Below are 25,580 nucleotides of genomic sequence, written 5' to 3' on the forward strand. Positions count from 1 at the left end.
ATTTAAACCACTCGATACATTTCTAGATGTATGCTTCAGTTATAAGGTAAAACCAAGAGAACGTTAGAGAAATAAGTTAATTGCCCTCCTGACACAGAAGAGCTGTGATTCAGACTTCGGAGGGTCGACGAGTTCTTTTATTGACAAAGAATATTCTAAGGCATGGCGGGTGTCGTTTTAGAGACTTTGAGTTGGAGAAAACTCATAACATTGGGAGTGTTTCTCCTGATCCTCCAGATAGTCTTCTTTCTGATCGGCGCTGTGATCGGTAAGTATAACATGTGCCGCACCATGGACTGTCAGCTGTCTTGACTTTATAATATCTGTATATTCCACTCGTTTTCTTGACTTTATTATAATATCTGTATATTTCCACTAGCGTAACGCTAAAACACGTCGTTATTTATTCGCTGATAGCCGTATATGTTGAAGCTATTTTTTTCACGACCTACCGTTAGTGTGCATTTGGTAGGAATAATAGTGCAGCTATAAACATCCACACAGGGGCTGAGGGGGCCAGATAATTAAGACAGGTGAGACAGTCACACTACTAACTTGAGTATCCTATTTACAGTGTGCGGTACATGTTACTAGGAATTGATACTGTACATATGTGTATTCCTAGTGTCCAAAATGTCTCTATACGTTTATTATAGCATAACACCAGGTAAAGTAATAAAAATGGTGTGTCTAGATTATATCAAGTCTCTATCAGTTTTATAGTCATGCCAAGGTGCATAGGGGCCTGATATATTTGCAGGTGAGATCAAGTTAGTAACTTCTAAATTTGTTACAGTTCTAAATGTAACATGGATATACAATGTAACTATTCAATCTGACCTAAGATGGGATTTAATGCAAAGTTTGGAAAAGCATTTACTTCCACTGCTTGGTATTGCATTATTAGTCTATTAAAACTGATAATAAAATGTACCTGTACCTTTTAACCAGTGTACATTTTTAGAACATATAGAGTTATACGAAGAAATTCTGAAGACTATTTCACTAGTGATGGGAATTGGTTGAAATGTCCTGATCAATTATCGGTTCTGTCTATCCAATCAATATTTGTTCTCACCTGGTTCAAAGGACCAATGTTAATTAACTTATGCCATTATTTTATCCGGCGTCCGTCTGTCAACAAATGACTTTTTTTTATAACAGCTAAATGGAATTTAACAAAATATGACTGGTAGCATCATTATGGGGTAGGCGTTAAAAATTGTACAAATGGTAGGGCTGACCCCTGGGGAGGGGGGAGGGGGGGGGGGGCAAATGGGGTCAATTTGGCTAAATTTATATAAACAACTTCTCTGGAACCAAGTAATGGATATCACTCATGTTTTGCTGGTAGCATTTCTTTGGGGTATATTAGATCATTTTGGGGCATTAATAGATAAATACAATCATGATGTAATTTGAAATAGGCATCCCCACCCCTCAGGGAGTTAGTTTCTTGGTTATATTTTTGAAACTATTGAGATTCCCACCCCGTAACCATATAATATACATGTATAACATTGCTGGGCATCAAGAGATAAACAAAATCATGATGTTAGAATTGGCCCTTGGGTGTTTTTCACCCCTACCTAGGGACTTATTCTTTTGGTTATATTTTTGAAACCATTGAGAACAACCCCCTACTTTCCCCAATAACCATATATAGCATTAATGGGCATAAAGAGATTAACACAATCATGATGTAAAAATAGGCCCTTGAGTCTTTCCCTCCCCCTAGTGACTTAGTTTCTTGGTTATATTTTTGAAACTGTTTAAATCCCCAGCCTATATTATGCACATACAAATTAAACATAAGCATATTTTGACATTGTACACCTCTCTAAACATCTAGATGTTTATATTTCATATGATTTAAGTGACAACCACAATCAAGAGATCAATTTTGACCGTTTTTTTTCACATATTATACCAATTAGCTATATCTAATATTCCTCTGTTTATCATGATGTCGGGGATTTCTGATGAAACTTGATTACAAATTTCTTTTTCTATTAATAGGTCAAAACCTCAAATAAGTGATACTCAATGAACTACCTGAACACCACTATATTTCTCTATATATTGTTATAATTTTAGAATTAATTCTTGTGTAGAGGATTTTAATTGATCCTATATTGGTAGTAATATGTATAGATATATATGTATGCGTGTACTAATTGTTAACTATGACAATGTAAAAATTTCATTTTCACTCATGTACAGTATGTCTACTATGTTACTGTTACAATCATATTATCATTTTAGCATTTTTTGGACTGAATAAAATAACAATTTTTTATCTCAAATAAAAGTTTCTTTGCCTATATATTTTACTATTGATAAGAAGTGTATTATAATTGTAGTTTTTACTGTTACAGCACCTGCACCAACTCATGTGATATCAATGACTGCCACAAAATGTCTTGATAGAAATGCTTATAGAGACAAAAACAAATGGTTTCCACCCCGTGGTAAAGATGCCTGTGAAAGTCTCCAAAGTTTGGATCCAAGTGATAAAAAGATTCAAGAAGAAGGAATTACAGCAGAACAAATTGTCTTCTCTTTTTGGATCCCATGGCCAAGAAATGGACAACAATTGAAAATGCATCGTTATTTCCAGTTTCTTTTAGCTGTTCTGCAGTTAGACATAGAACATGACCCACAGGTCCCTATAGGTAAAGAACATGACCCACAGGTTCCTATAGGTATAGAACATGACCCACAGATCCCTTTATGTGTAATAGAACATGACCCATAGATCCCTATAGGTAAAGATCATGACCCACAGGTCCCTATAGTTATAGAACATGACCCACAGATCCCTATAGGTAATCTGGTATAGAACATGACCCACAGATCTCTATAGGTATAATATAACATGACCCACAGATCTCTATAGGTATAGAACATGACCCACAGGTCCCTATAGTTATAGAACATGACCCACAGGTCCCTATAGTTATAGAACATGACCCACAGGTCCCTATAGTTATAGAACACGACCCACAGATCTCTATAGGTATAGAACATGACCCACAGATCTCTATAGGTATAGAACATGACCCACAGGTCTCTATAGTTATAGAACATGACCCACAGGTCCCTATAGTTATAGAACATGACCCACAGATCTCTATAGGTATAGAACATGACCCACAGATCTCTATAGGTATAGAACATGACCCACAGGTCTCTATAGTTATAGAACATGACCCACAGGTCCCTATAGTTATAGAACATGACCCACAGATCTCTATAGGTATAATAGAATAGGACCCACCGGTCCTATAGGTATAATATAACATGACCCACAGATCCCTACAGGTCCCTATAGTTATAGAACATGACCCACAGGTCCCTATAGGTATAGAACATGACCCACAGGTCTCTATAGGTATAGAACATGACCCACAGGTCTCTATAGTTATAGAACATGACCCACAGGTCCCTATAGTTATAGAACATGACCCACAGATCTCTATAGGTATAGAACATGACCCACAGGTCCCTATAGTTATAGAACATTACCCACAGATCTCTATAGGTATAGAACATGACCCACAGGTCCCTATAGTTATAGAACATGACCCACAGATCTCTATAGTTATAGAACATGACCCACAGGTCCCTATAGTTATAGAACATTACCCACAGATCCCTATAGGTATAATATAACATGACCCACAGATCCCTATAGGTATAAAAACATGACCCACAGATCCCTATAGGTATAATATAACATGACCCACCGGTCCCTATAGGTATAATATAACATGACCCACCGGTCCCTATAGGTATAGAACATGACCCACAGATCCCTATAGGTGTAATATAACATGACCCACAGATCTCTATAGGTATAGAACATGACCCACAGATCTCTATAGGTATAGAACATGACCCACAGATCTCTATAGGTATAGAACATGACCCACAGGTCTCTATAGTTATAGAACATGACCCACAGGTCCCTATAGTTATAGAACATGACCCACAGGTCCCTATATATATAGTTATAGAACATGACCCACAGATCTCTATAGGTATAGAACATGACCCACAGATCTCTATAGGTATAGAACATGACCCACAGATCTCTATAGGTATAATAGAATATGACCAACCGGTCCCTATAGGTATAATATAACATGACCCACAGATCCCTATAGGTAAAGAACATGACCCACAGGTTCCTATAGGTATAGAACATGACCCACAGATCCCTATAGGTATAGAACATGACCCACAGATCTCTATAGGTATAGAACATGACCCACAGGTCCCTATAGGTAAAGAACATGACCCACAGGTCCCAATAGGTATAGAATATGACCCACAGATCCCTATAGGTGTAATATAACATGACCCACAGATCTCTATAGGTATAGAACATGACCCACAGATCCCTATAGGTGTAATATAACATGACCCACAGATCCCTATAGGTATAGAACATGACCCACAGATCTCTATAGGTATAATATAACATGACCCACAGATCCCTATAGGTATAGAACATGACCCACAGATCCCTATAGGTGTAATATAACATGACCCACAGATCCCTATAGGTATAGAACATGACCCACAGATCTCTATAGGTATAATATAACATGACCCACAGATCCCTATAGGTATAATAGAACATGACCCACAGATCCCTATAGGTATAATATAACATGACCCACAGATCCCTATAGGTATAGAACATGACCCACAGATCTCTATAGGTATAAAAACATGACCCACAGATCCCTATAGGTATATAACATGACCCACAGATCCCTATAGGTATAGAACATGACCCACAGGTCCCTATAGGTATAATATAACATGACCCACAGATCCCTATAGGTATAATATAACATGACCCACCGGTCCCTATAGGTATAGAACATGACCCACAGATCTCTATCGGTATAATATAACATGACCCACAGATCTCTATCGGTATAATATAACATGACCCACAGATCTCTATCGGTATAATATAACATGACCCACAGATCTCTATAGGTATAGAACATGACCCACAGATCTCTATAGGTATAATATAACATGACCCACAGATCTCTATAGGTATAATATAACATGACCCACAGATCTCTATAGGTATAGAACATGACCCACAGATCTCTATAGGTATAGAACATGACCCACAGATCCCTATAGGTAAAGAACATGACCCACAGATCCCTATAGTATAGAACATGACCCACATATCCCTATAGGTAAAGAACATGACCCACAGATCCCTTTAGTATAGAACATGACCCACAGATCCCTATAGTATAGAACATGACCCACAGATCCCTATAGGTAAAGAACATGACCCACAGGTCCCTATAGGTATAGAACATGACCCACAGATCTCTATAGGTATAATAGAATATGACCCACCGGTCCCTATTGGTGTAATATAACATGACCCACAGATCTCTAAAGGTATAGAACATGACTGACAGATCTCTATAGGTATAATATAACATGACCCACAGGTCCCTATAGGTATAGAACATGACCCACAGATCCCTATCGGTATAATATAACATGACCCACAGGTCCCTATAGGTATAATATAACATGACCCACAGATCCCTATAGGTATAATATAACATGACCCACATATCCCTTTAGGTATAATATAACATTACCCACAGATCCCTATAGCATATCCCTATGACAGGATCAAGTTCTAATGTTAATAGGCCAAGATCAGATATTTAAAAGGCTGATAATTAAAACAACTGAAATCTTCAGGTTGTGCACGGTACAGTGTAGCATATTCTGGGGGTGGAAGCTTTGTAAATCTCTTAAAATAACTGGATATTTGAAGTTTTGCCATTTCCAAATGCAGACTATATAGATTGGAAAGGGACTAAATAAGATGGTGAATACCGATATTTAAATTTGCCATCAGAATTTTTTCGAAAAAATAGTAACTGTTCCTCTTTGTTAGTGCTTTTTATTTTATCTATGCTGAAGTTCTAAATGTATACTAAAGACGCATATGTTTTAATGGTACCTGCTTGAGTGACAATGTCATACTGTATAATGCAATGTTGCATATCGCTACAAGTATTTATGTTCATTTTGAATTGGTGTAAAAGCATTTAGATGGTTTGTAATACATTCATGCAGAGATTTTTTTTTTTTTTCACAGTGGATAAAGCCAAATTGCAGATGGACATTCGTCTGGCAGCTAGCAACAAGCAGGATAATGGAAACTGGACACTATTGGCATCTTCAATTGAGGACAGAAATATTGATTGTGACCTTACTAAAAAGGTCTGTGTCATGTTGATACAGGTTATGTATGTGAACTCCTGTAGGACTGAAAAGTCAGTTACAGATCTATCTAGTCATTTTTTTTTTATCCCCCGCAAAACACGTAACCATGGAAACTTAGTCAAAAATACCGAATTACTGTTTCCTTTTGTTTCCAGGCTATAACTCCATAATCGTTCAACGCAGCTCCTTGAAAATTTCTGTATATATCAGACTAGTGCCCTAGTTGTGCCTTTTGCTATTGCGAACCTTCCATTTTCGGTATTTTTTCTGTCACTGTGGAGACTTAATCAAAAATACCAAATTACTGTTTCCGGGCTATAACTCCATAACCGTTCAATGCATCTCCTTGAAACTTTCTGTATATATCAGACTAGTGCCCTAGTTGTGCCTTTTGCTATTGCGGACCTTCCATTTTCAGTATTTTTTCTGTCACCATGGAAACTTAGTAAAAAAAAGTGCTTCGCACTCTTAAAAATATCGATATTCTGTCAAACTTATATATATGTTATATTAAACGGGAACCATTTAATATCCTCTATGTATGGGCAGGCACACACGATTGTTATGGTTGTCTGTTATTGCTTTTGTTAGAAGATACCTATATTATGTAGAAATCCAGTTGCTAACTTGTGGTTTCAGATGGATAAGGGTGATATCTACGACTGTGACCTACTTCAGCTGTTTGAACTTGGCAGTGTCCACCACCATTACTATCTTGTCAATATCCGCCTGCCAACATTCCCACTGAAGGGCATTAACATTGACATTGGAAAGATCGTTGATATGCACATCCATGTGAGTATGAAGTCTTCCATGTTCATTCACTGTACTGTGAGAGTGTACACTGTAGTGTCATTGGTGTACATTAGCTGGACAGTAGACAAAAATACCCAGTGTTGTGCATGTTTCTTTAGAAGGTTTACAATATGATTTTTAATCTGATTTCTATGAAGTACCGGAAAATATTTTAGTTGTCAAACATTTATAGATGTATGATCTACAGTTTTTTTCTCCACAAAACATCCTTTGCTGTAGTATATAATTACATGTACCAGGTATATAAGTGTGTAAGGAAAAAAAGGATGAACATTTATTTTACATTAAATATTCATATGCAAAAAGTGTTATTTTGTATGTTGAAAATTTCATGTGAGACCTCTGACATCATATCTTAATATCTAGTAGGTTATCTCCCTTATAATGTTATGAAGTTTCTGATGGTTGATATTTTCTGCAGGGAATTCACCAAAATGGAGGTTTTAGTTTTGTGTGGTTTAGTTTGAAGACAGCTATGTTTCCCATGGTTCTTGGTATTTTGATCTGGTTCTGGAGGAGAATCACCCAGATGTGTCGACCAGCAAACCTGCTGGAGAGGTATGTTTCCATCATAAATATACCCTGGTAATCACATATATTTAATTTTGTATATAGACATTTGTATACATCTTGTTCACAAATTCTAGGAAAGGTAACCCTGGCCTTCATTCAAAAACACAGTCAAAGAAGTGTAAGTCTTTGAAATTAACAAAACTTACTATATATAGAATAGGATCATGATATCAAAATGTGTGTTAGAAGTTATTTCTTGTAGGCAAATGCTACAAGTGATTAAAAGTTTTAATTTGCTTGGATAGAAACCAAAACAATACTGTAACAATCGATTTTACCAATGTTTTGTTTATTTGTTGGGTTACTGCACTGTGTATAGCAAGGATCATTTTGAGGGGGGGGGGGCTCAGTATCCTTTAAGTAGCTGGTGAATACCTCATTATACAACATATGAGAGGCCTGTTGCATGCCATTCTGAGTAATTTGTCTTGTCCATGGACACAACTGTGAGAACAGGCCTGTTTCTCAGCTTCCTGAAAAACAAACAGACATAGGTAGCGTCAAGCCACACTCTCAGATCTTCACCTGAGGCTTCATGGCCGGTGCTCTAACTGATTGAGCTATTGTGGCACCCACACAATGCAGTTAATATTTTGTTCACAGTGACACAACCACCTTTACATCAAACAGAAGTCAACAGACACTAAAATACTGAAACCAACAGTCACAATGAATTACATTGTACTTAAATTTGGGAGCAATTATTCCTGAATTCCAGCACAAGCTCTGAATACCAGATATTTATTCTGAGTATAGGGATACACCTTCAATGATTACAGTTATGTATTTTTTCCCATTTCAGAACACTGTTTGCCCTGGGTATAGTAATGACCATCCTGAATTGTGAGTATATTTTGTCTCTTACTCCATTTACATGTTTTAGTCTGACAGCTATTTAATTTACTTCATTTTTACTTGCCCTTTTCAATTTCAGCTTTATTTAATAATTGGTTTGTCAAAGTCTTATCTACTTGATTGCCATAATGTAGCGTATATCTGATACAATAAATATCGGTGATATGTTTGCCTCCTGTACAGGTCCTATTGAGTGGTTTACCCTGGCATTTGACATCCCGTTCATGCTCCTACTCAATGACATACGACAGGGAGTGTTCTATGCCATGCTTCTCTCCTTCTGGATCATCTTCACAGGGGAACACATCATGGTGGGCTTTCATTCTAAACGTTTTTAAAAGAAACCAATTAGCTTTGTAGTTATTCTCACTGACACATGTGTATTATTATATATGTTAAAATGTGATTAATGTTCCTGGTATGATCTTGTGTTAGGTGTAGCTATAGATACTTCCACAATGTAATAACAACTACTATAATTATTTCTTGAAACATACATTTCAATCATATATTAGATAATAAATATAAATTGTGTGATTAGTACAAATATTAAACTTGAGGATTGACCAAATTGGGTAACTTTTTAAAAATGTAGCTTATAATACAAAATATATGCTAATACATATTACATAATGTTTTAATCATGCTTTGCAAATTTTCTAATAGATCTGTTCATGGAGAGTTGCAGCAGGCATAATTTGATATCTTGGTGACTTTCTTTCCACAGGACCAGACAGAGAGGAACCGCCTGTCTCTATACTGGAAACACTTGGCAGCTGTCGTATTTGGCTGCCTCTGCATGTTTGTCTTCGAAATGTGTGAAAGGTGCTGTAATTATAATCTCAATACTTCCTACATAAAATGCTAAGATGGTGTAAATAAGGATTTATACTGGAAACTTCAGAGTAAATCATTTTATGTAATATTGCAGAATTTTTACTAACAATATGTAAAACGTCTTGACAACTTTCACAATTTTCTTTTGCCATGTAGATATGGCAGATATGTATGTCTTGAATCGACAAGTCAGTATAATGTTTTAACCTTGGACCATGCTTTTTAGCATAAAGGTACACGTAGCCAACATGGAGACAAGTAACTTTTAATCCAAGTCAGAAGGTGCATTTACATTTAAAGTGATGTTTTCTTACAAAAAGACCATAAAATGAAAAGTACATCAAAATGCCCTGAGACCTTACACACACTTAATAAGTGTGTGTTTTGCCCATGTACATATGATATGCAAATAAAAAAGTAATATAAAGATTCGAAAGTGTCATATTTTATAACTTGTGTCTTTTGATTTGTCTAGGGGCATCCAGTTAAAGAATCCCTTCTTCAGTGTTTGGACAACGCCTACCGGTACAAACTTAGCTGTATCCTTGCATTCCAATGGGCTATACAGAATTATCTCCCTTGTATAAGAAAGATACCCGTAAGGTATAGATTATAATTTTGAAGCAGTAACTAGACAGCATCTGATTCGGGGGAACTAGCATTTACAGGAAGCTGTTTAAGCAACCATGATTTTACTCTGGTATAGATTTTACCTGCAAAATACTCATCATAACCTTGATAACTGATCATTTGGTTTTATTTAATCATTTTGATGATGGAAATTTGATCTTCATTCCAGCTAAAACCTGTACAATAGTAAATCCTGTACAAACAGTCCCTTTATTAACTTAACTTATTATTTAGCTTGCGTTCATCATTCTGGCTGGAGTTGCTGCAAGCTGCTATTTCCTCTTTCTGTGCTATATGGTCGTATGTGTGTTCAAAACCATAAGCGCTAAACGGATGACTCTGCCCAGCATGAGTAGTCTAAGGAGACGCTTCTATATGGTAAGTAAGATAGGCTATTACAATTAAATAAGCAGGGACTAACATTGACAAAAGACCATTATCTCTAGTCTTGGCTGTTAATACAGGGAGAAAACATTCTGTATTTGGATAATTAAACAGGCATGTATATAGTGAAATGGCCTTACTTTAATCAATTATATAGTCAATTATCAGATTCACAGAATAAATCCCAAATGGTGTTAAATAAGGGGTAGTGTGAATTCATTTTTAGCTTGCAGGAACATAAAACAATGTTGTGTCAATAATAATGAGGATACATTTTACAGTAGGTATTTGACATATGTGTTCCTTTTGACAAGACCTTTGCATTGGTACCAGTATTAATGACCTTGACAGTGACTTTGACCTACTTTAAAAATCAAGATAAAAGGTGACTACTTCAAAAAAACAACTTTAACTTTGGCCACAGCATGTAGCAGATAAGGCTTTAATATTATAAATTATGTTCCTTGAAAGAAGAATTTTCATTCGTACTATACTTGCAGACCTGCTGACCTTGATTGAGACTTTGACCCGCTTTTGATAAACTTAATCTGAATATTCCAACTCACTTGACAAGATATAATGTCTTCTGACAACTCTTGTTGAAGTCTGTATACAATGAAAAAAGCTACCGGTAGTTAGTTTTGAACCTTCACATGCAGGGAAATTCCCAGTACGTATGATAATCATGTTTCTTTTCTTTCATCACATAGGTCCCATTTTTCTAGCAAGAAAATAGAACAATGGCTGTTCTACACTTTTCGTCATTTGTTTTTTTGTATCCTTGTTGGCAGGGTCTCATCTACCGGTTTAAGTTCCTGATGCTGGTGACACTGTTTTGTTCTGCCATGACTGTCATCTTCTTCATCATTAGTCAGCTAAGCGAGGGTCAGTGGAAGTGGGGAGATGAGGACCTGAACATCCAGTACACTAGTGGATTCTTTACTGGTCAGTGTAACCTACATACATCTACAGCATGTATTGTTGCCAAACATACATGTTAAGTTTATAAATAACCTCATTGTTGACCTAGATAGAGTTAACTTGCTTCAAAATTTGTTTCAGGTGTGTATGGCATGTGGAACGTCTACATCTTTGGATTGCTGTCCATGTATGCTCCATCTCATAAAACAGTTGTGGAAGTTGGTAAGTGTTATCAAAAACGTTTTTTGGTCTTTCTTCTCACATCCCTGAAGGGCAAGTGAGCTTATGCCATTGTGCGGCGTCGGTCATCAGTCTGCCCTATCATCCATCCGGCTTCAACTTTCCTCTTTAAACAACTTCTTCTCAATAGCCAAGAGGCCCAGAGACTTGGTAACTTGTTGTTGATAAACAAGACGCCCGGAGATCTGATTATGGTTGTGTTGGTTGTATAGCATGCTAGGGTGAAGGAATACTGAATGAATTACAGTATAACCTGTCTAAACCAGATGTCACAGGGACCAGAATGATTGGTCGGTTTACACAGATATCCGGTTTATAGAGATTGGTCAAAAATAAATACAATCAACATCTGAGATTTTGTGTGGGTTTTGGGTTTTGACTTGAATTTAACCAATTGCTTACTACAACATAGGAAAAGTTGTCAGTTTCACGATGTGGATGTATTATTTACAAGTCCATAATTCATCAATACTCATCATTTTTCAAAATGTCCGTTGTTTGTTATCTGTGTGTTAGAAGCAGATTTTTCATGTCGTAATATATTTTCTGTAGCCTTTTTAAATCTGATACAGATCATAATACTTAATCTCTATATTCATAGCAAATTAAAGGAGAATAACAGATTTTAAATGAAGCTGCGAGAATATATTTCGGCTATGTCAGTACTGGAACTTCTAGTGTATGATTAGGTAATACCATCCTTGTAGGTATTTTTCCACATGAATATTTACCTTCTAATTAGTCACTGACCATTGTTTTCCTAATCACCCGAGTAAGTCAGCTAAAGTTCTATCACTGCCTTGCTTACAATGCTAAGCACACGTACAGGGAACTGCACTGGATTGTAGCGTTACATCGCTCCGCCCATCCGTTTACTACTTTTGATTGAACAACCAATCAAATCGTTTGTTGTCAGGTTCCTTCAATGTCGGAGCGGAATCGCAGGTCGTGTGATTCATTAGTGTCCCATTGATCTTATCGTAGCAACTGACCAATCAGAGTGGATAGTTACTATTGACACGATGAATTATTCTAATATATACGTCCTTGACAGAACCACAGGAACACAGTAATTGAAATGTACTAACAGACTACAAACGGTAGTTCCATTTCGGGATATACTATTTTCAACTTTCTTATATTTAGCACATTCATAATTACAAAAATAAGTTGTTAGTTAAATGTAAAATGTACATGTATTATATGTTACACGTATATCCCTCACGGTTAGTCTTTTTTAACTTTTATAATGTATAATCAAAGTTGCTGAAAAGTTTTAAGTTAATCGCCAGACTGTTACAAACTAGAGGCAATATGTGTCTGATGGCGCTCTGTCGGAAAAGCCATGGAATAATACATATTTTTTTAAAGATAGACCATCTATGACCAGGATAAAACTGAAACAAAAATTGAGTGAATATCCCCGTCTCAGGAAAAGTGGATACTTCTACTACATACAGCACTATGTCAAGAAATTTGGATCTCGCATACAAACGGATTACACGTCCATCCAGTGACAGGTTTTCGCAACATATGGTTTACACACAAGCCTATGGATATCTGCAAAACGGTACAGCCTTGTCAAGAGTTTATGGACGAGAGTGGGTTCAAAATAACCACCACTAACTCAAATTATGGTCACTCTAAGAAGGGTGTTGTATGTGTTAAAATAGGCAAATTTCACCAAAGTAGTAATTTAACTTTAAATCTACTTTTTGGTTTGAATGGTGTTATATATTACAATTTCGTAGATGGACCTTCTAACACGAACACGTACTTGAACTTCTGGAATGAAGCAAGTTTATCACAGGATCGACTTGGTCATTTTTTACCACAGGGACTTGAGATTTAGGTACAGTCTACATGTATTTGGACCTCCCCTAGTGTGTATAGCACATTTTCAGACGTTTTGGGGGGCTAATTTAAAATTTGGTAAAAATGACCCCCGTTGAACTGTGCTTTTTACCGGGCAATGTGGAAGTTGTCAATAACTATTCAATACACAACAATGCAGAGAGGATCCTATCACAGTTTTTCCAGATGCAGGGTGTTGGCTATACATTTTTGCCTGTGTATTCACTGGATCTAAATCCAGCTGGAAATTTTTTCTCTAAAATTAAATGCTTAATGACTCAAGAATGATTCCGAGAACTAGCCAGTGTTAACTGGAAACTTTCTATAACACGTGTCATACAGGAAATCAGTGAGAGTGACATAAAAAAACCTTCCAATAATTCCAAATATTGAATCAATAATAAATTTTTTAATAATCTAAATATAGATATTGAAGGCTCTTTTTTTAAAATCAAATCAATGTATCAGTTTATTGGAAAAAAACCCAGAAAAATAAGTATCTTTCTTTTTTTTAGTTATATTATTTCCCAGAAAATAATTGTCTAAAATCAGGAAATAGAAAAAAAAAATATCCGGAAAAAATTGTCCGGATTCCAGATCCATTTTTAGAAAGATTTTTTTGAGAGTCTGACTGCAGTCCTTTGCCAACATTCTTAAATCAATAAAAAATATACTGATTTGTTGGCAAATATGGCTAGTTTGGGGTTTGTATAACTTCTTTGGAAAAATCTACATTGCAAATAGCTTATTTTACTACAGGTATGTTGATTATTGGAAACTTCACCCGAGACCCAATTTGGTGACAGTCGGGGTTTGTCACAGTCGACCGACTCTTTTGATTAACCCCTAGGGGTCAATTAGTGTCACTGACCATAGCTAATATGCCCTTTGTTGAGTCTGTATATTGGACAACGTTTTAAGACTTATTTGAAGCGTCAAATTGACGCACCTCGTGTTGCTGTGTCAATGATCAGAGGTACATTATACTTGGGCCAAGCTGGAGAAAACTGGAGAATTTAATAAAATTCTGGACCGGCGCGGGTAATTGATTTCAAACTGGAGAATTTGATTTTTGTATTGATTAATTCGGGAGTCTCCAGTCCAATGCGGGAAACAAACTTGACAGGTATGATCAACTGGACGCTCAAAAGACGTGTGTGTGCTTTAGGTAGGCCTATTTTCAAAGAATACATTTGGAAAGTATTCAAGTTTCCTTTCAGAGTGGTGAAAAGTCATCAAACACCTGGAGAGGCCAATTAAAATTACATGTAAATCACATTCATGGGCAATTCTCAAGTTCAAGAATCTTCTCAAGTTCAGAAGTCCTAGAGGACTGATATTTTGCCAGGAGGTACCTTTGGCAGAGTGGTACAAAGTTTCTCATATAAATTGTTTTGATCTATTTTCAAGGACTCGCTGGCCAAATAGTTAGAATTGAAATTTGCAAATCTCATTCTCAAATTCTGAAAGATCTAGGGTACTCATCTCGTACCAGTTGATTTCTACTATGGACGGATATGCAATTTTCTCATATCAACGACCTTGACCTGTTTCAAAGTCATAGGTGTTAGATAGGTTAAAATCTTCAATGATCTTCTTTTCAAGTTCCAGAAGCCCCATACGGATCATATTTTGGCAGTAGATAACAAGGATAGAATGCTATAAAGATTCAGCATACAAATGACCAATTTTCAAGTCACCATTGAGAAATATGTGACCTTTTATGTACACAATATATATTCATTTACTCTACACAGGATCAACAACATGCTTCACACCATGCATCACATGGCTACATGTAACAATTCCACATTGGTTATATTTGATTTAACAAAACACCAACAGCAGTAATATTTGGTATTTCAATACCATTACCTGACTTGGACAATGCACCTCTACAAAACCCTACATCATGATAAACCAATGCATCAAAAAATAATATTGTCTCTGTTAGTGTTAGAAATATTATATACCATTTCCTAAACATCACTAACATATTACTGTCAACATGAAAATTGGATGTGATAACTGGCAATGTCAGGGATTCAGGCCCTTTGGGTTTCTTATCTATTTTTATCATATTAAGGACAAAAATAACCTCCATTCCCCACAAGATTGTACAGAAAATGCACCTGGAAAATTGAGAAAAAGTGCTGGAATAGTGCTTGAATTTTGGTATGAAAATATGTATGAACCATGTTTTAACGGTTTATGAGTACAATATTATAATATTGTGCCATGGTACATTATTAAAGGTAAAATGAGTAAACACAAAGATTGTTATCAATCATTGCAGATGCTGATGAGAATAGTCAGGAGGAATCTGTACAGCTAACACAGTTACCGTCATCAAGTCTCCCATCGGAGACGTCCGCCCTCCAGGCTTTTGTCAGCAAAACTGCCCAGGATTAATCAGCTGGTAACTATTGCTATGTCAGGAATCTTAGGACTCAAAAATTGTCTCAAAAAGCCAATGTGAAAGGAAACTGTAAGTTTTGTCCAGTACATATTTGATGATTTGAAATCATTTTAAAACCATGTGTATATTATATGTACATGTACTTGACCAGTACTTGCTCTATGGTTATTGTATGAAATATAATCAGTGTTTGTATAAATATGTGAAATGCATTAATATCCATATTTATCCTATGTGTTTTAATTTTATAGTTTAAAGATTCATTATCTTTTGAATAATATAACAAATTTGATTGATCTGCCCAAGATTCCTCAAAACAGACACTGTGTAACTTGAAATGTTACCATTTTTGAGAGGAACCACACAAATTAACAAGACAGGATAATAGTTGAAATGTTAGCCTGCTATTTATTGTTATAAGGTACCAACGAAAGTTTTGTACAGTCAAACAATCAACAATATATACAAAACTATGAATGAAATTACCAAGTAAGCATTTCATGTTCTTTGATAACGGCAGACTTTGACCTATACCAGTGCTGTACGATGGATTTGTCTACTGTATCTTTTGTACAGAAGAGTGTCTTTTATATCAGTACACACTTACCTTCCTAGAGAGTTTTTCCAGAGCTTTAACATCACAATTTCTGAAAATTAATTTTTGTGATAGAACTTTTATGGGATACACATAGATACTTGCTAACAATTTTACTTAATTTGGATTTTAAAATCTATCATCTGTGAAACTCCTTTATTATTCAACTACCAAAAAATAAAAATTCACTTAATTTAACATACATTGCTTTACGGTATTCCTTTAGAGCTTTTCAGGTATTTTCAGACTTTTTTCAGCTTTAAAATATTGTATATTCTCTTCTATAAAAAGTCTGAAAATCTCATGAAAAGTCCTAATATGCTCTGTTGTACCTTTGATATTTTCACTTTCTCTCTCTGTCTCTCCAGCCCCACCCTCTCTCTCTCTCTCTCTCTCTCTCTCTCTCTTGTCTTCCCGGAAGCAATGAGAAATGTGTAGCATGGCACATTATTACATAAGAATGATCTTTATCATACATTTTACAGGAAAAACATTTTTCTGAGAATTAGGTTTGGATCTTCAGTGTTGCAGAACATTGATCATGATGAATCAGTACAGTAAAACTGTATGGTATATTTATTGTTATATACTGATTGTATGTTTTTACCAAGTGGTGTAATAATTTGATATAAACTATTTATATAAATATTGTTTAAAATAATTTAAGCATGTATTATCTGTTTCTGTCTTAAACTTTATTGATTTTGTTGTCTGGCAAAAACTCCATAATGTACCGACCACACAAAGGTAAAGTATGGCATTATGTTGGGTAGGACGATGTGTGATATTATAAGGACTATTGCAGGCAAGAATTAATGGAGTTGGGTCGTGTTCTCAATTTCTTATAATATGGGAAAATTGTATTGAGGAAGGCATAAAAACATGTGCCCCTCCCAGTATATGTCTCGGATAGCCATAGTTAAGTAGAACATCACTCCGTAACAACTGATGATTGTGTGTATTGACAGGTATGAACTATTCCTCTACCAGGAAGTTATTTTGATTTAAGATCTGTTAAATACATTGCAGAATTCTTGACCCCTTTAACAAGATTATACATGTCTAGCTATTAATTAACAAGATTATACATGTCTAGCTATTACAGAGATTTCACTTATTATGTGGGAGACTTTGTATTTATGTGAGATGTTTTCGTAATCTACTTCATGGTTTATACACTTTGTGAATGATCCTTTAAATGTTTTATTTTTTATCCAAGCATTAAGTACATACAAAGCTATTTAAAAGAACATTTCTATACATAAAGAATGAAGACACTTGACAAATACTTCCTGTTGATAGATATTAGTCAGGACTATACAGGTCAGGCCTATTTCAATATCTCCATTCCAGCTATAATATTAAAAAGATATCAGTCAGGGCTAGACATGCCTATTTCAACATCTCCATTCCTGTTATAATATTAAATAGATGTCAGTCAGGACTAGACATGCCTATTTCAATATCTCTGTTCCTGTTATAATAGATAGCAGTCAGGGCTAGACATGTCTATTTCAATATCTCCGTTCCTGTTGTAATAGAGGACATCAGGACTAGACAGGTCTATTTCAATATCTCCGTTCCCAGGGTTGCCAACCTGTAAGTAGCCCAATGTGGGAGATCTCCCACATTGGGCTCTTCCAATGTGTGAGACTTTTTGACGACGACGCGGCATCACAGCATTTTATTATTTGATTAAATGTTGTAGAAAAAATATCAGACATTAACAGATATTTAAGCCATTTATTTAATATATCTCCTTGCTTTGAAATCTCCTCCTTTGGAGCAAGCTGAAAGTCAATAATTTCCTCCTCAAGTGAATCCTTCTCCTCATCCTTGGTGACATTACATGTAATCTAGCTGCCAGTTGTAGAACTTGAAGAACTAAATAAGTTTCCAATAGTTTTTGTAAGTTGATTATTAATAGTTTTAATCAATAGTTTAAGGTTAAGATTATAAAATATTTTGAAGTAATGGATAACTGTTCTATTTATATCATGTACTACGTTTGAGATTTTTGCATTTAATTTCTAGTAGATAAAGTATATATTTCTATGGCTAGGTACCAAAAAATCCATGGCAAAGAAGGATCATGCAGGGGGAACTTTGCAATCATTTTGTCCGTCACTGCCATATAGAATTTCCCGATTGTCTTGCAAAAATAAAATTAAAATGCGATTACTTATGAATTATCCGTCAAGATTTTAATTTCTAGCTGTGGTAATATATAAACTTTTACCTGTAAAACCAACTCAATGCCAACTGACAAAATGTGTCACATACTGCCCTTGATCTGATCGAAAAGTTAGCTTTAAACAACTTGCAATAGGCAATAGGCATGCTCATTTCCGAAAACACTTTTAGAAATCCAATCGTGAATTTTTTCCCCATGTCGATTCTTTGAACTTGGCGAGCTTAGTGGACTAGATAGCGATCTTTTTCCTTTTAAGCGACGGCATATTCCACGAAATATCAAAGGGGTTGTTCAGTTATAAACTGAGAATGTGAATATTAGATCTACTCACTATTTTTGTAGGCCTAAGCTTAGTTATCGTGTTCAGAAGTCAGCTCTCCAAACGTGCTTCCGTCGCTACCAACCGGATGTGAAGCGCGACGCCTAGTGTAATCTTTACAAAAACTGTAAGAGTTATTCCCCTTTGAACAGTCCCAAGCTAAAGTTGTCGATTTCATGTGTGAGATTTGTACCTCACGTTACGTGAGGATTGCTTCAACGTGAGAAGGGACATTTTAGGGACGTTTTTACGTGAGTTTTTTGTCTCACGTGAGTGAGTTGGCAACCCTGCGTTCCTGTTATGATAGATATCAGTCAGGACTAGACAAGTCTATTTCAATATCTCCGTTCCTGTTGTAATAGAGGACATCAGGACTAGACAGGTCTATTTCAATATCTCCGTTCCTGTTATGATAGATGTCAGTCAGGACGAGACAAGCATATTTATCTCCGTTTCTGTTGTAATAGATATCAGTCAGGACGAGACAAGCATATTTATCTCCGTTCCTGTTATAAAAGATATCAGTCAGGACTTGACAGGTCTATTTCAATATCTCCGTTCCTGTTGTAATAGAGGACATCAGGACTAGACAGGTCTATTTCAATATCTCCGTTCCTGTTATAATAGATATCAGTCAGGACTAGACAAGTCTATTTCAATATCTCCGTTCCTGTTGTAATAGAGGACATCAGGACTAGACAGGCCTATTTCAATATCTCCGTTCCTGTTGTAATAGATATAAGTCAGGACTAGACAGGCCTATTTCAATATATCTGTTCCTGTTATAATAGATGTCAGTCAGGACGAGACAAGCATATTTATCTCCGTTCCTGTTATAATAGATATCAGTCAGGACTAGACAGGCCTATTTCAATATCTCCGTTCCTGTTGTAATAGATATAAGTCAGGACTAGACAGGCCTATTTCAATATATCTGTTCCTGTTATAATAGATGTCAGTCAGGACGAGACAAGCATATTTATCTCCGTTTCTGTTGTAATAGATATCAGTCAGGACTAGACATGCCTATTTCAATATCTCCGTTCCTGTTATAATAGATATCAGTCAGGACTAGACAGGCCTATTTCAATATTTCCGTTCCTGTTATAATAGATATCAGTCAGGATTAGACAGGTCTATTTCAATATCTCCATTCCTGTTATAATATTAAATAGATGTCAGTCAGAACTAGACAGGCCTATTTCAATATCTCTGTTCCTGTTATAATAGATATTAGTCAGGACTAGAAATGCCTATTTCAATATCTCTGTTCCTGTTATAATAGACATCAGTCAGGGCTATGTATAGACAGGTCTTATTCAAAATTTCCGTTCCTGTTGTAGTAGATATTAATCAGGGCTATAACAGGTCTATTTCAGTATATCCGTTCCTGTTAAATATTAGTCAGGATGAAATAGTTATATTTCAATATCGCTGTTATGCAATGTTCTTCCTCATCACAACATGGTCCTTTACATTATATGATATAAACTTCCTAATTTACCACTCACTACATGTAATTGTTTTTCTAAATTAAATTTCATTTCTTGCAGAAACGTAAAATTTTGTGCAATATTTCACTGGCCAATTTTGTTACATGATTTGTATTTTTTGTTCCCGAGTGTTTCTTGTCATATTCATTCAGATTACTCTTGAAATCTAGCCATTTTCCATGCGCATTTATTTTTCAGATTTTAGTTCCATTGTACACCTTACCTTATTATGATAACTAATAAACAATACATTTACATACATATTGTTAAACAACATCAAAGTACTTTAAAGATACTGAATATAAACATTTTAAGACAGTTAAACAAATGAACAAGGAGCCAAAGAATCTTATGAAATTCCTTAAGGTAAAACTAATATGTAATAAACCAAAGGGACCAGAACCTTATTTTCTATATTAAAACTGTTTGAAACGATTTACATGACATAGGTTATTACTTACTACATTCTATAAGTTTTCTATTTAAGACATGTTCTTAATTTACAATTATAGACTTGTATTAGTTTTTTACTGAATAAATGATATAGAAACACGTTTGTAATAAACTGCATATACAGGGGATATTAACCATCGGGTTTCTTCAGTGAAATATGCTGAGTTAATGACAGGAATCCTCAGAGATCACGACTAATTATCTGTAAAAATCTATAGTTGAATGACAAATTACATGGATCTTAGAAAATAAGAAACTCCACACAACTTTCATATGGAACTGAACTTTTTTTCCTCTAAAAATTATAGTTGGACAAATCAAGTCAGAACTTGTAAAAAGTATATTCAATTTAAATGTTATATTTGTATTAAAAATTGATACCAATTCTGTACCATATACATAGAAACTAGTTTTTTTTGTATATAATATAAGTTGAAGACATTTGTTAGGCCATTATTAAGTAGATTTATGGTGATGTCAGTTTAACACCATTCGTTTTGCATGTCTGCATGATTCAAAATGTGTCTCAATGCATGTTTACTGATAAATTACTAAGTACTCATTCATTTGCGTTTTTGTGATGTAACGTACACTCCTGTTAAAGTATACATTTTGACCATTATAGCATTCATTTACATCAACGTAAAAAGTGAACTCATATAACTTATTGAAGCCCACGTTTCGTCTGCTAATTTACCTTGTTACACGTCATCGTTATGGGCAGGTAAAATGTAGGATGATAGATTTTTGGGTTTTGTTTAAGACGTTGTAAAATGTATATCAGAAAATAATGTCCCCAGTTTTCGTTTGAAGGTCGAATGATGTTAGGTTGAACACAGACAGGATTACCTGGCGGTCGATACGTTCCTATGTTACTAATGTTTTAAGTTGTGAAAAATGTTCACAATCAAGGTTACCTTCCGATAATGATAAAATATCTCGAATCTCATGTATATAGTAATATTGTGTTCAAATGAGTAAACTTTAATGTACAAAGTGCATGCTATGTATGCTAACTGTAGATATTCAATATGTCTCTTTGATTTGTTTATATTATCAGATAATCACATAAATTGACTAGATATACAATTATATTATCAGATAATCACATAAATTGACTAGATATTATAAACATATATATTGTATTGTTAATGAGACTTTTTTCGGCCATTGGTTATCGGTTGTATTTTCTGAATTCGAATTCAGAACATTTATTTATGAGTGTGTAGAAACAAAGTACACTAAAGTCAAGTACATATTGGGATGGGTTGTGTAGATTTTGCAGGATGTTCGGCTCGATATACATAGATATAAAGACCATCAAATCATTCATTCTAAATAGACTTGTGTTTATTTCAGAATGAAGAACATATATTTATGATTATTTTCAATAAAGAATCTTGGCACAGCGTATATAATTTATGTAACTACTGCAAAACTACTGTTAGATGTTATATGAAAATATTTAATACAAATATGGTGCAATTTATGTAAGAATTATTTTATACAAAAGATATTGTAATTTATGGAAGAATTGTTTTTTACATTAAACGATTGTCACAGTATATTTCTCGTGTAACTGCTGCAAAATTACTACACAAAATAATGTATGTGTGTTGGTTCTCATTGGAAGTCTGTGACACTATTTGGATAACAGCTGTAGAAAAAAAAAACGTTTACATACTTCAGCTGTTCTGTTCATGAGGGTAATGATAGCTATGTAATACGTACAACTTTAGATGTAAATAGATACAGAAGTATGTGATGTAATGGTCTAGAGTCTCGACACTTACAGTGTTGTGCTTATTAAACGATATCATTATTTCTGTTAACTGTAGTTATGTATGCAAAACGACAATGATTAAAGAACGTCGTTTTTGATGAAGTTTGCATGCTATATCGTTGGAAGTGTGTTAGATTTACATTTGTAGTTTGTATTTGTAGAGGAATTTTATATTTGTACCGTTAGCAATATTTCACATATCCATGTTCTAAAAGTATATTTGAATAAATGTGATTGTGTGTTCTTACCAGTCGTTACTGTCGTTAATTGTAGTTTAATTTTATAATGACCTGTTTGTGTCTCATCTGTTATTTCGTTCAGAAGCGGGATTTGAAATGTAACATTTTGTTTCTTTTAGTACACAATACACAATTATAAGACATTGGTTGGTGCTGTAATGCTGACATCTTGTTTTTTTTTTTTTTTTTTTTTTTTTTTGTAAATATTAAATTATATATATATACCTGTCATGTTATACACGGCACCATCTCAGAAATTTTTTAAATTATACTGGCGAATTGTACTTGTTTACACAACATCGATTACTTAACCACTAAACCCACTGTAATAATTGATGCTTTGATCTCGCGGGAAGTAAGTACGTATAACAGGGGACCTTTAGAACCTTTTCCTGGATACAAGTATACATGTACAGTTTAGTGGTTCGCTTTGTGAGTCAGCTTCCCTCGCCAGCTGGGCCACTCGACGACTATCTCTTCCGCCATCTCAAGTGGGCGTTCCTTATTGGTTAGTCGTGGGAACGTCACCAGCTATCAATATCTACAGAAACGATCTATATCGCATACCATGTTGATATACAAAATTAGGAGTGTGACCTTTGACTTTCTCTGTCGATTCGGTATTTTCATACTATAAAAGTAAGGGAATTAACTACTTGTATGTGTTCAAGTAGCTCTCCTTATAATCTTGTTATCTGAGCACGAACACGTTGTATTGCTTACAAATGTAATACCCCAGCCGATTGTTTTAGATTTATGAATGGCACTATTTGAAGACGGATACACCTTTGACTATTTCCCTCCTTAGTAATTGCGAGCTTTATACATAAAAGGGCAAAAACAATCTATTAAACTCGAAGTATACCGATGTGTAATTCCTGTCTGGCATATTAGTTTCAATGAAGTTAAGGTTATGGCCCAGAAACTGAGCCCGATGTATCCTTTTATTGACATCGACCTTCAATTTCAACTTCTATAGCAATTATTAGCAGGCTGATGGGGAACGTATGGAATTGGACATTAACTCTCCCAGCGGTACCAGGCTTTTCATGTCAGAAACTTTGTTTTCGTATCAAAAGCACGGTAAGTTCTAGCGATGGTATTGAGAAATGAATCGACCTGGTATAAAGTATAGATACTGGGGTTGGTATTATAGATCCCCGAAGTCAAACATGCCATGTTACAAAACTTTTGCTAAATCGATCTTTGGTGCCCTCATTTACTATGTGTATTTGTTAAGACTCGATATGAGCTGAGGAGTCCCATCATGTAATCCCTTCAGATTGGAGTGTAGGTTGAGCTATACGGGAAGACAGGCGTGTTGTGTAGAGCAATGATTTCTATTTATTGTAATGGCAATATTTGCGAAGACTATTCCACTTTAACCAAACACTAAATAGTAGGAACAAGAGTGCTTGATTCGGACATTAAATTGATTTCTGCACATCACATTTGCAGCATAGCATTTGAAAATATGTATTACCCTTCTAGGCGGTTTTAGAGAAAAGGACGGGGATTGTTTCAATACAAATTCCCCTGTAGCAAGGTGGATTTATTCAAAGACGAAACCAAAGTATTCTTTAAAGCCACATACTCCCAAAGAAATATATATAAATTTTAAAATTTTGACCTCTTTACAATTTTCAGACTAAATGGGTAACAAACAAATTATCCCGAATCCAAAATTGAGAATGAAATGTGTATTTATGAAAGAATAAGGGAAATTCCCAAAAACAATAACTTGGTCCGACGGTCCAAGTGCAAATTAGTCCCACAACGCAACGGGCGGGTTATCAGTCAAAGCAAAATGCAGACCGCCGAAAGCGTGAGGCTGCAAAAACAGAGACATATTCTACCTAAAAGCAACGTAAAAGTGACTGGAATCACCAAAACTCTAGGCTTTCCTTAGGGAAATAATTGGTTCGTTAGAACTTATCAAGAGAAGAAAAGGGAATAGACTCGAACTCTGATTTTGCCTGATGTGTATTGGATTGCTGGTTAGCTTGTTCCGTACTCCTCGAACATTGTCGGCTTCACAGATTTGAATTTTATCGGTGTTTTGTTGTATCCATATTGCTATATCTTAGAATTAAGTATTTAGTTGTAAGTTTATATTGATCAGTTATTACGAGAATATTTTGGTAGTATGTTAAAATGAACAGCCATGTTTATAGTTTATGTGTAGTGTACGTTGTTGTAGCCTCGTTCTCGGTTCGATGACAAATTTCGCGATAATAATAAAAGTGGCGAGTTATCTTTATACACTAATGTCGCAAGGATTCCCCCGGTCAAGCGTCCATTCCAATGGTCATTTTAATGTTAGGAGAGCGGAAATGAGCATCTCGGATTGCCATTAAAACATATATGCGACTAGACGACCGACTTAATGTCACATACATACCTGAAAGTTATATCAAAGATATTATTAATATTTTATCAAAATTCTCCATTTCTGTAGTAGTGACCTGGAGTGATTCGTAGCCGACTTCCTTGTAATTTGCTTCTCATGTAAAAGGTAGGTATGCTATGAAATATTAGACGGGTACGTTAAACACTTATTCATAATTAATTATTTTTGAAAAAAGAACATTCCATATTTATGATAAGTTAAAATAAAGCAGATAAGGATCACCTACAAATAACAAATATAATGTCTGGGTACCTATATATGGCACTCATTTATC

General features: G+C 35.2%; 1 protein-coding gene across 2 annotated transcripts; it reads left to right on the plus strand.

Annotated features, from left to right (window-relative positions):
* The first annotated feature begins 94 nt into the window (after positions 1-94).
* On the plus strand, positions 95-20,220 carry LOC117325229 (protein wntless homolog). 2 transcript variants are annotated; one of them, XM_033881321.1, is made up of 14 exons: positions 95-268; positions 2,379-2,675; positions 6,164-6,288; positions 6,931-7,086; positions 7,529-7,665; positions 8,483-8,523; positions 8,719-8,846; positions 9,263-9,360; positions 9,848-9,911; positions 10,237-10,380; positions 11,178-11,331; positions 11,449-11,529; positions 15,698-17,976; positions 19,522-20,220. In XM_033881321.1, exons 1-13 carry the CDS (start codon positions 163-165, stop codon positions 15,811-15,813), a joined length of 1,647 nt encoding a protein of 548 aa, XP_033737212.1. In that variant the 5' UTR covers positions 95-162; the 3' UTR covers positions 15,814-17,976; positions 19,522-20,220. The 2 variants fall into 2 exon arrangements, with proteins under 2 accessions (XP_033737212.1, XP_033737213.1); XM_033881322.1 differs by having other exon boundaries at positions 19,631-20,220.
* Positions 20,221-25,580: the final 5,360 nt, after the last annotated feature.

Source organism: Pecten maximus, chromosome 4 (genome assembly GCF_902652985.1).
Source record: "Pecten maximus chromosome 4, xPecMax1.1, whole genome shotgun sequence".
Lineage (NCBI taxonomy): Eukaryota > Metazoa > Mollusca > Bivalvia > Pectinida > Pectinidae > Pecten > Pecten maximus.

Coding starts and splice junctions, on each gene's coding strand:
- LOC117325229 (XM_033881321.1), top strand. CDS start 163: ATGGCGGGTGTCGTTTTAGAGACTTTGAGTTGGAGAAAACTCATAACA. Junction 8,524..8,718: donor AGTAATGACCATCCTGAATT/GTGAGTATATTT, acceptor CCTCCTGTACAG/GTCCTATTGAGTGGTTTACC. Junction 9,912..10,236: donor CTACCGGTACAAACTTAGCT/GTATCCTTGCAT, acceptor CTTATTATTTAG/CTTGCGTTCATCATTCTGGC.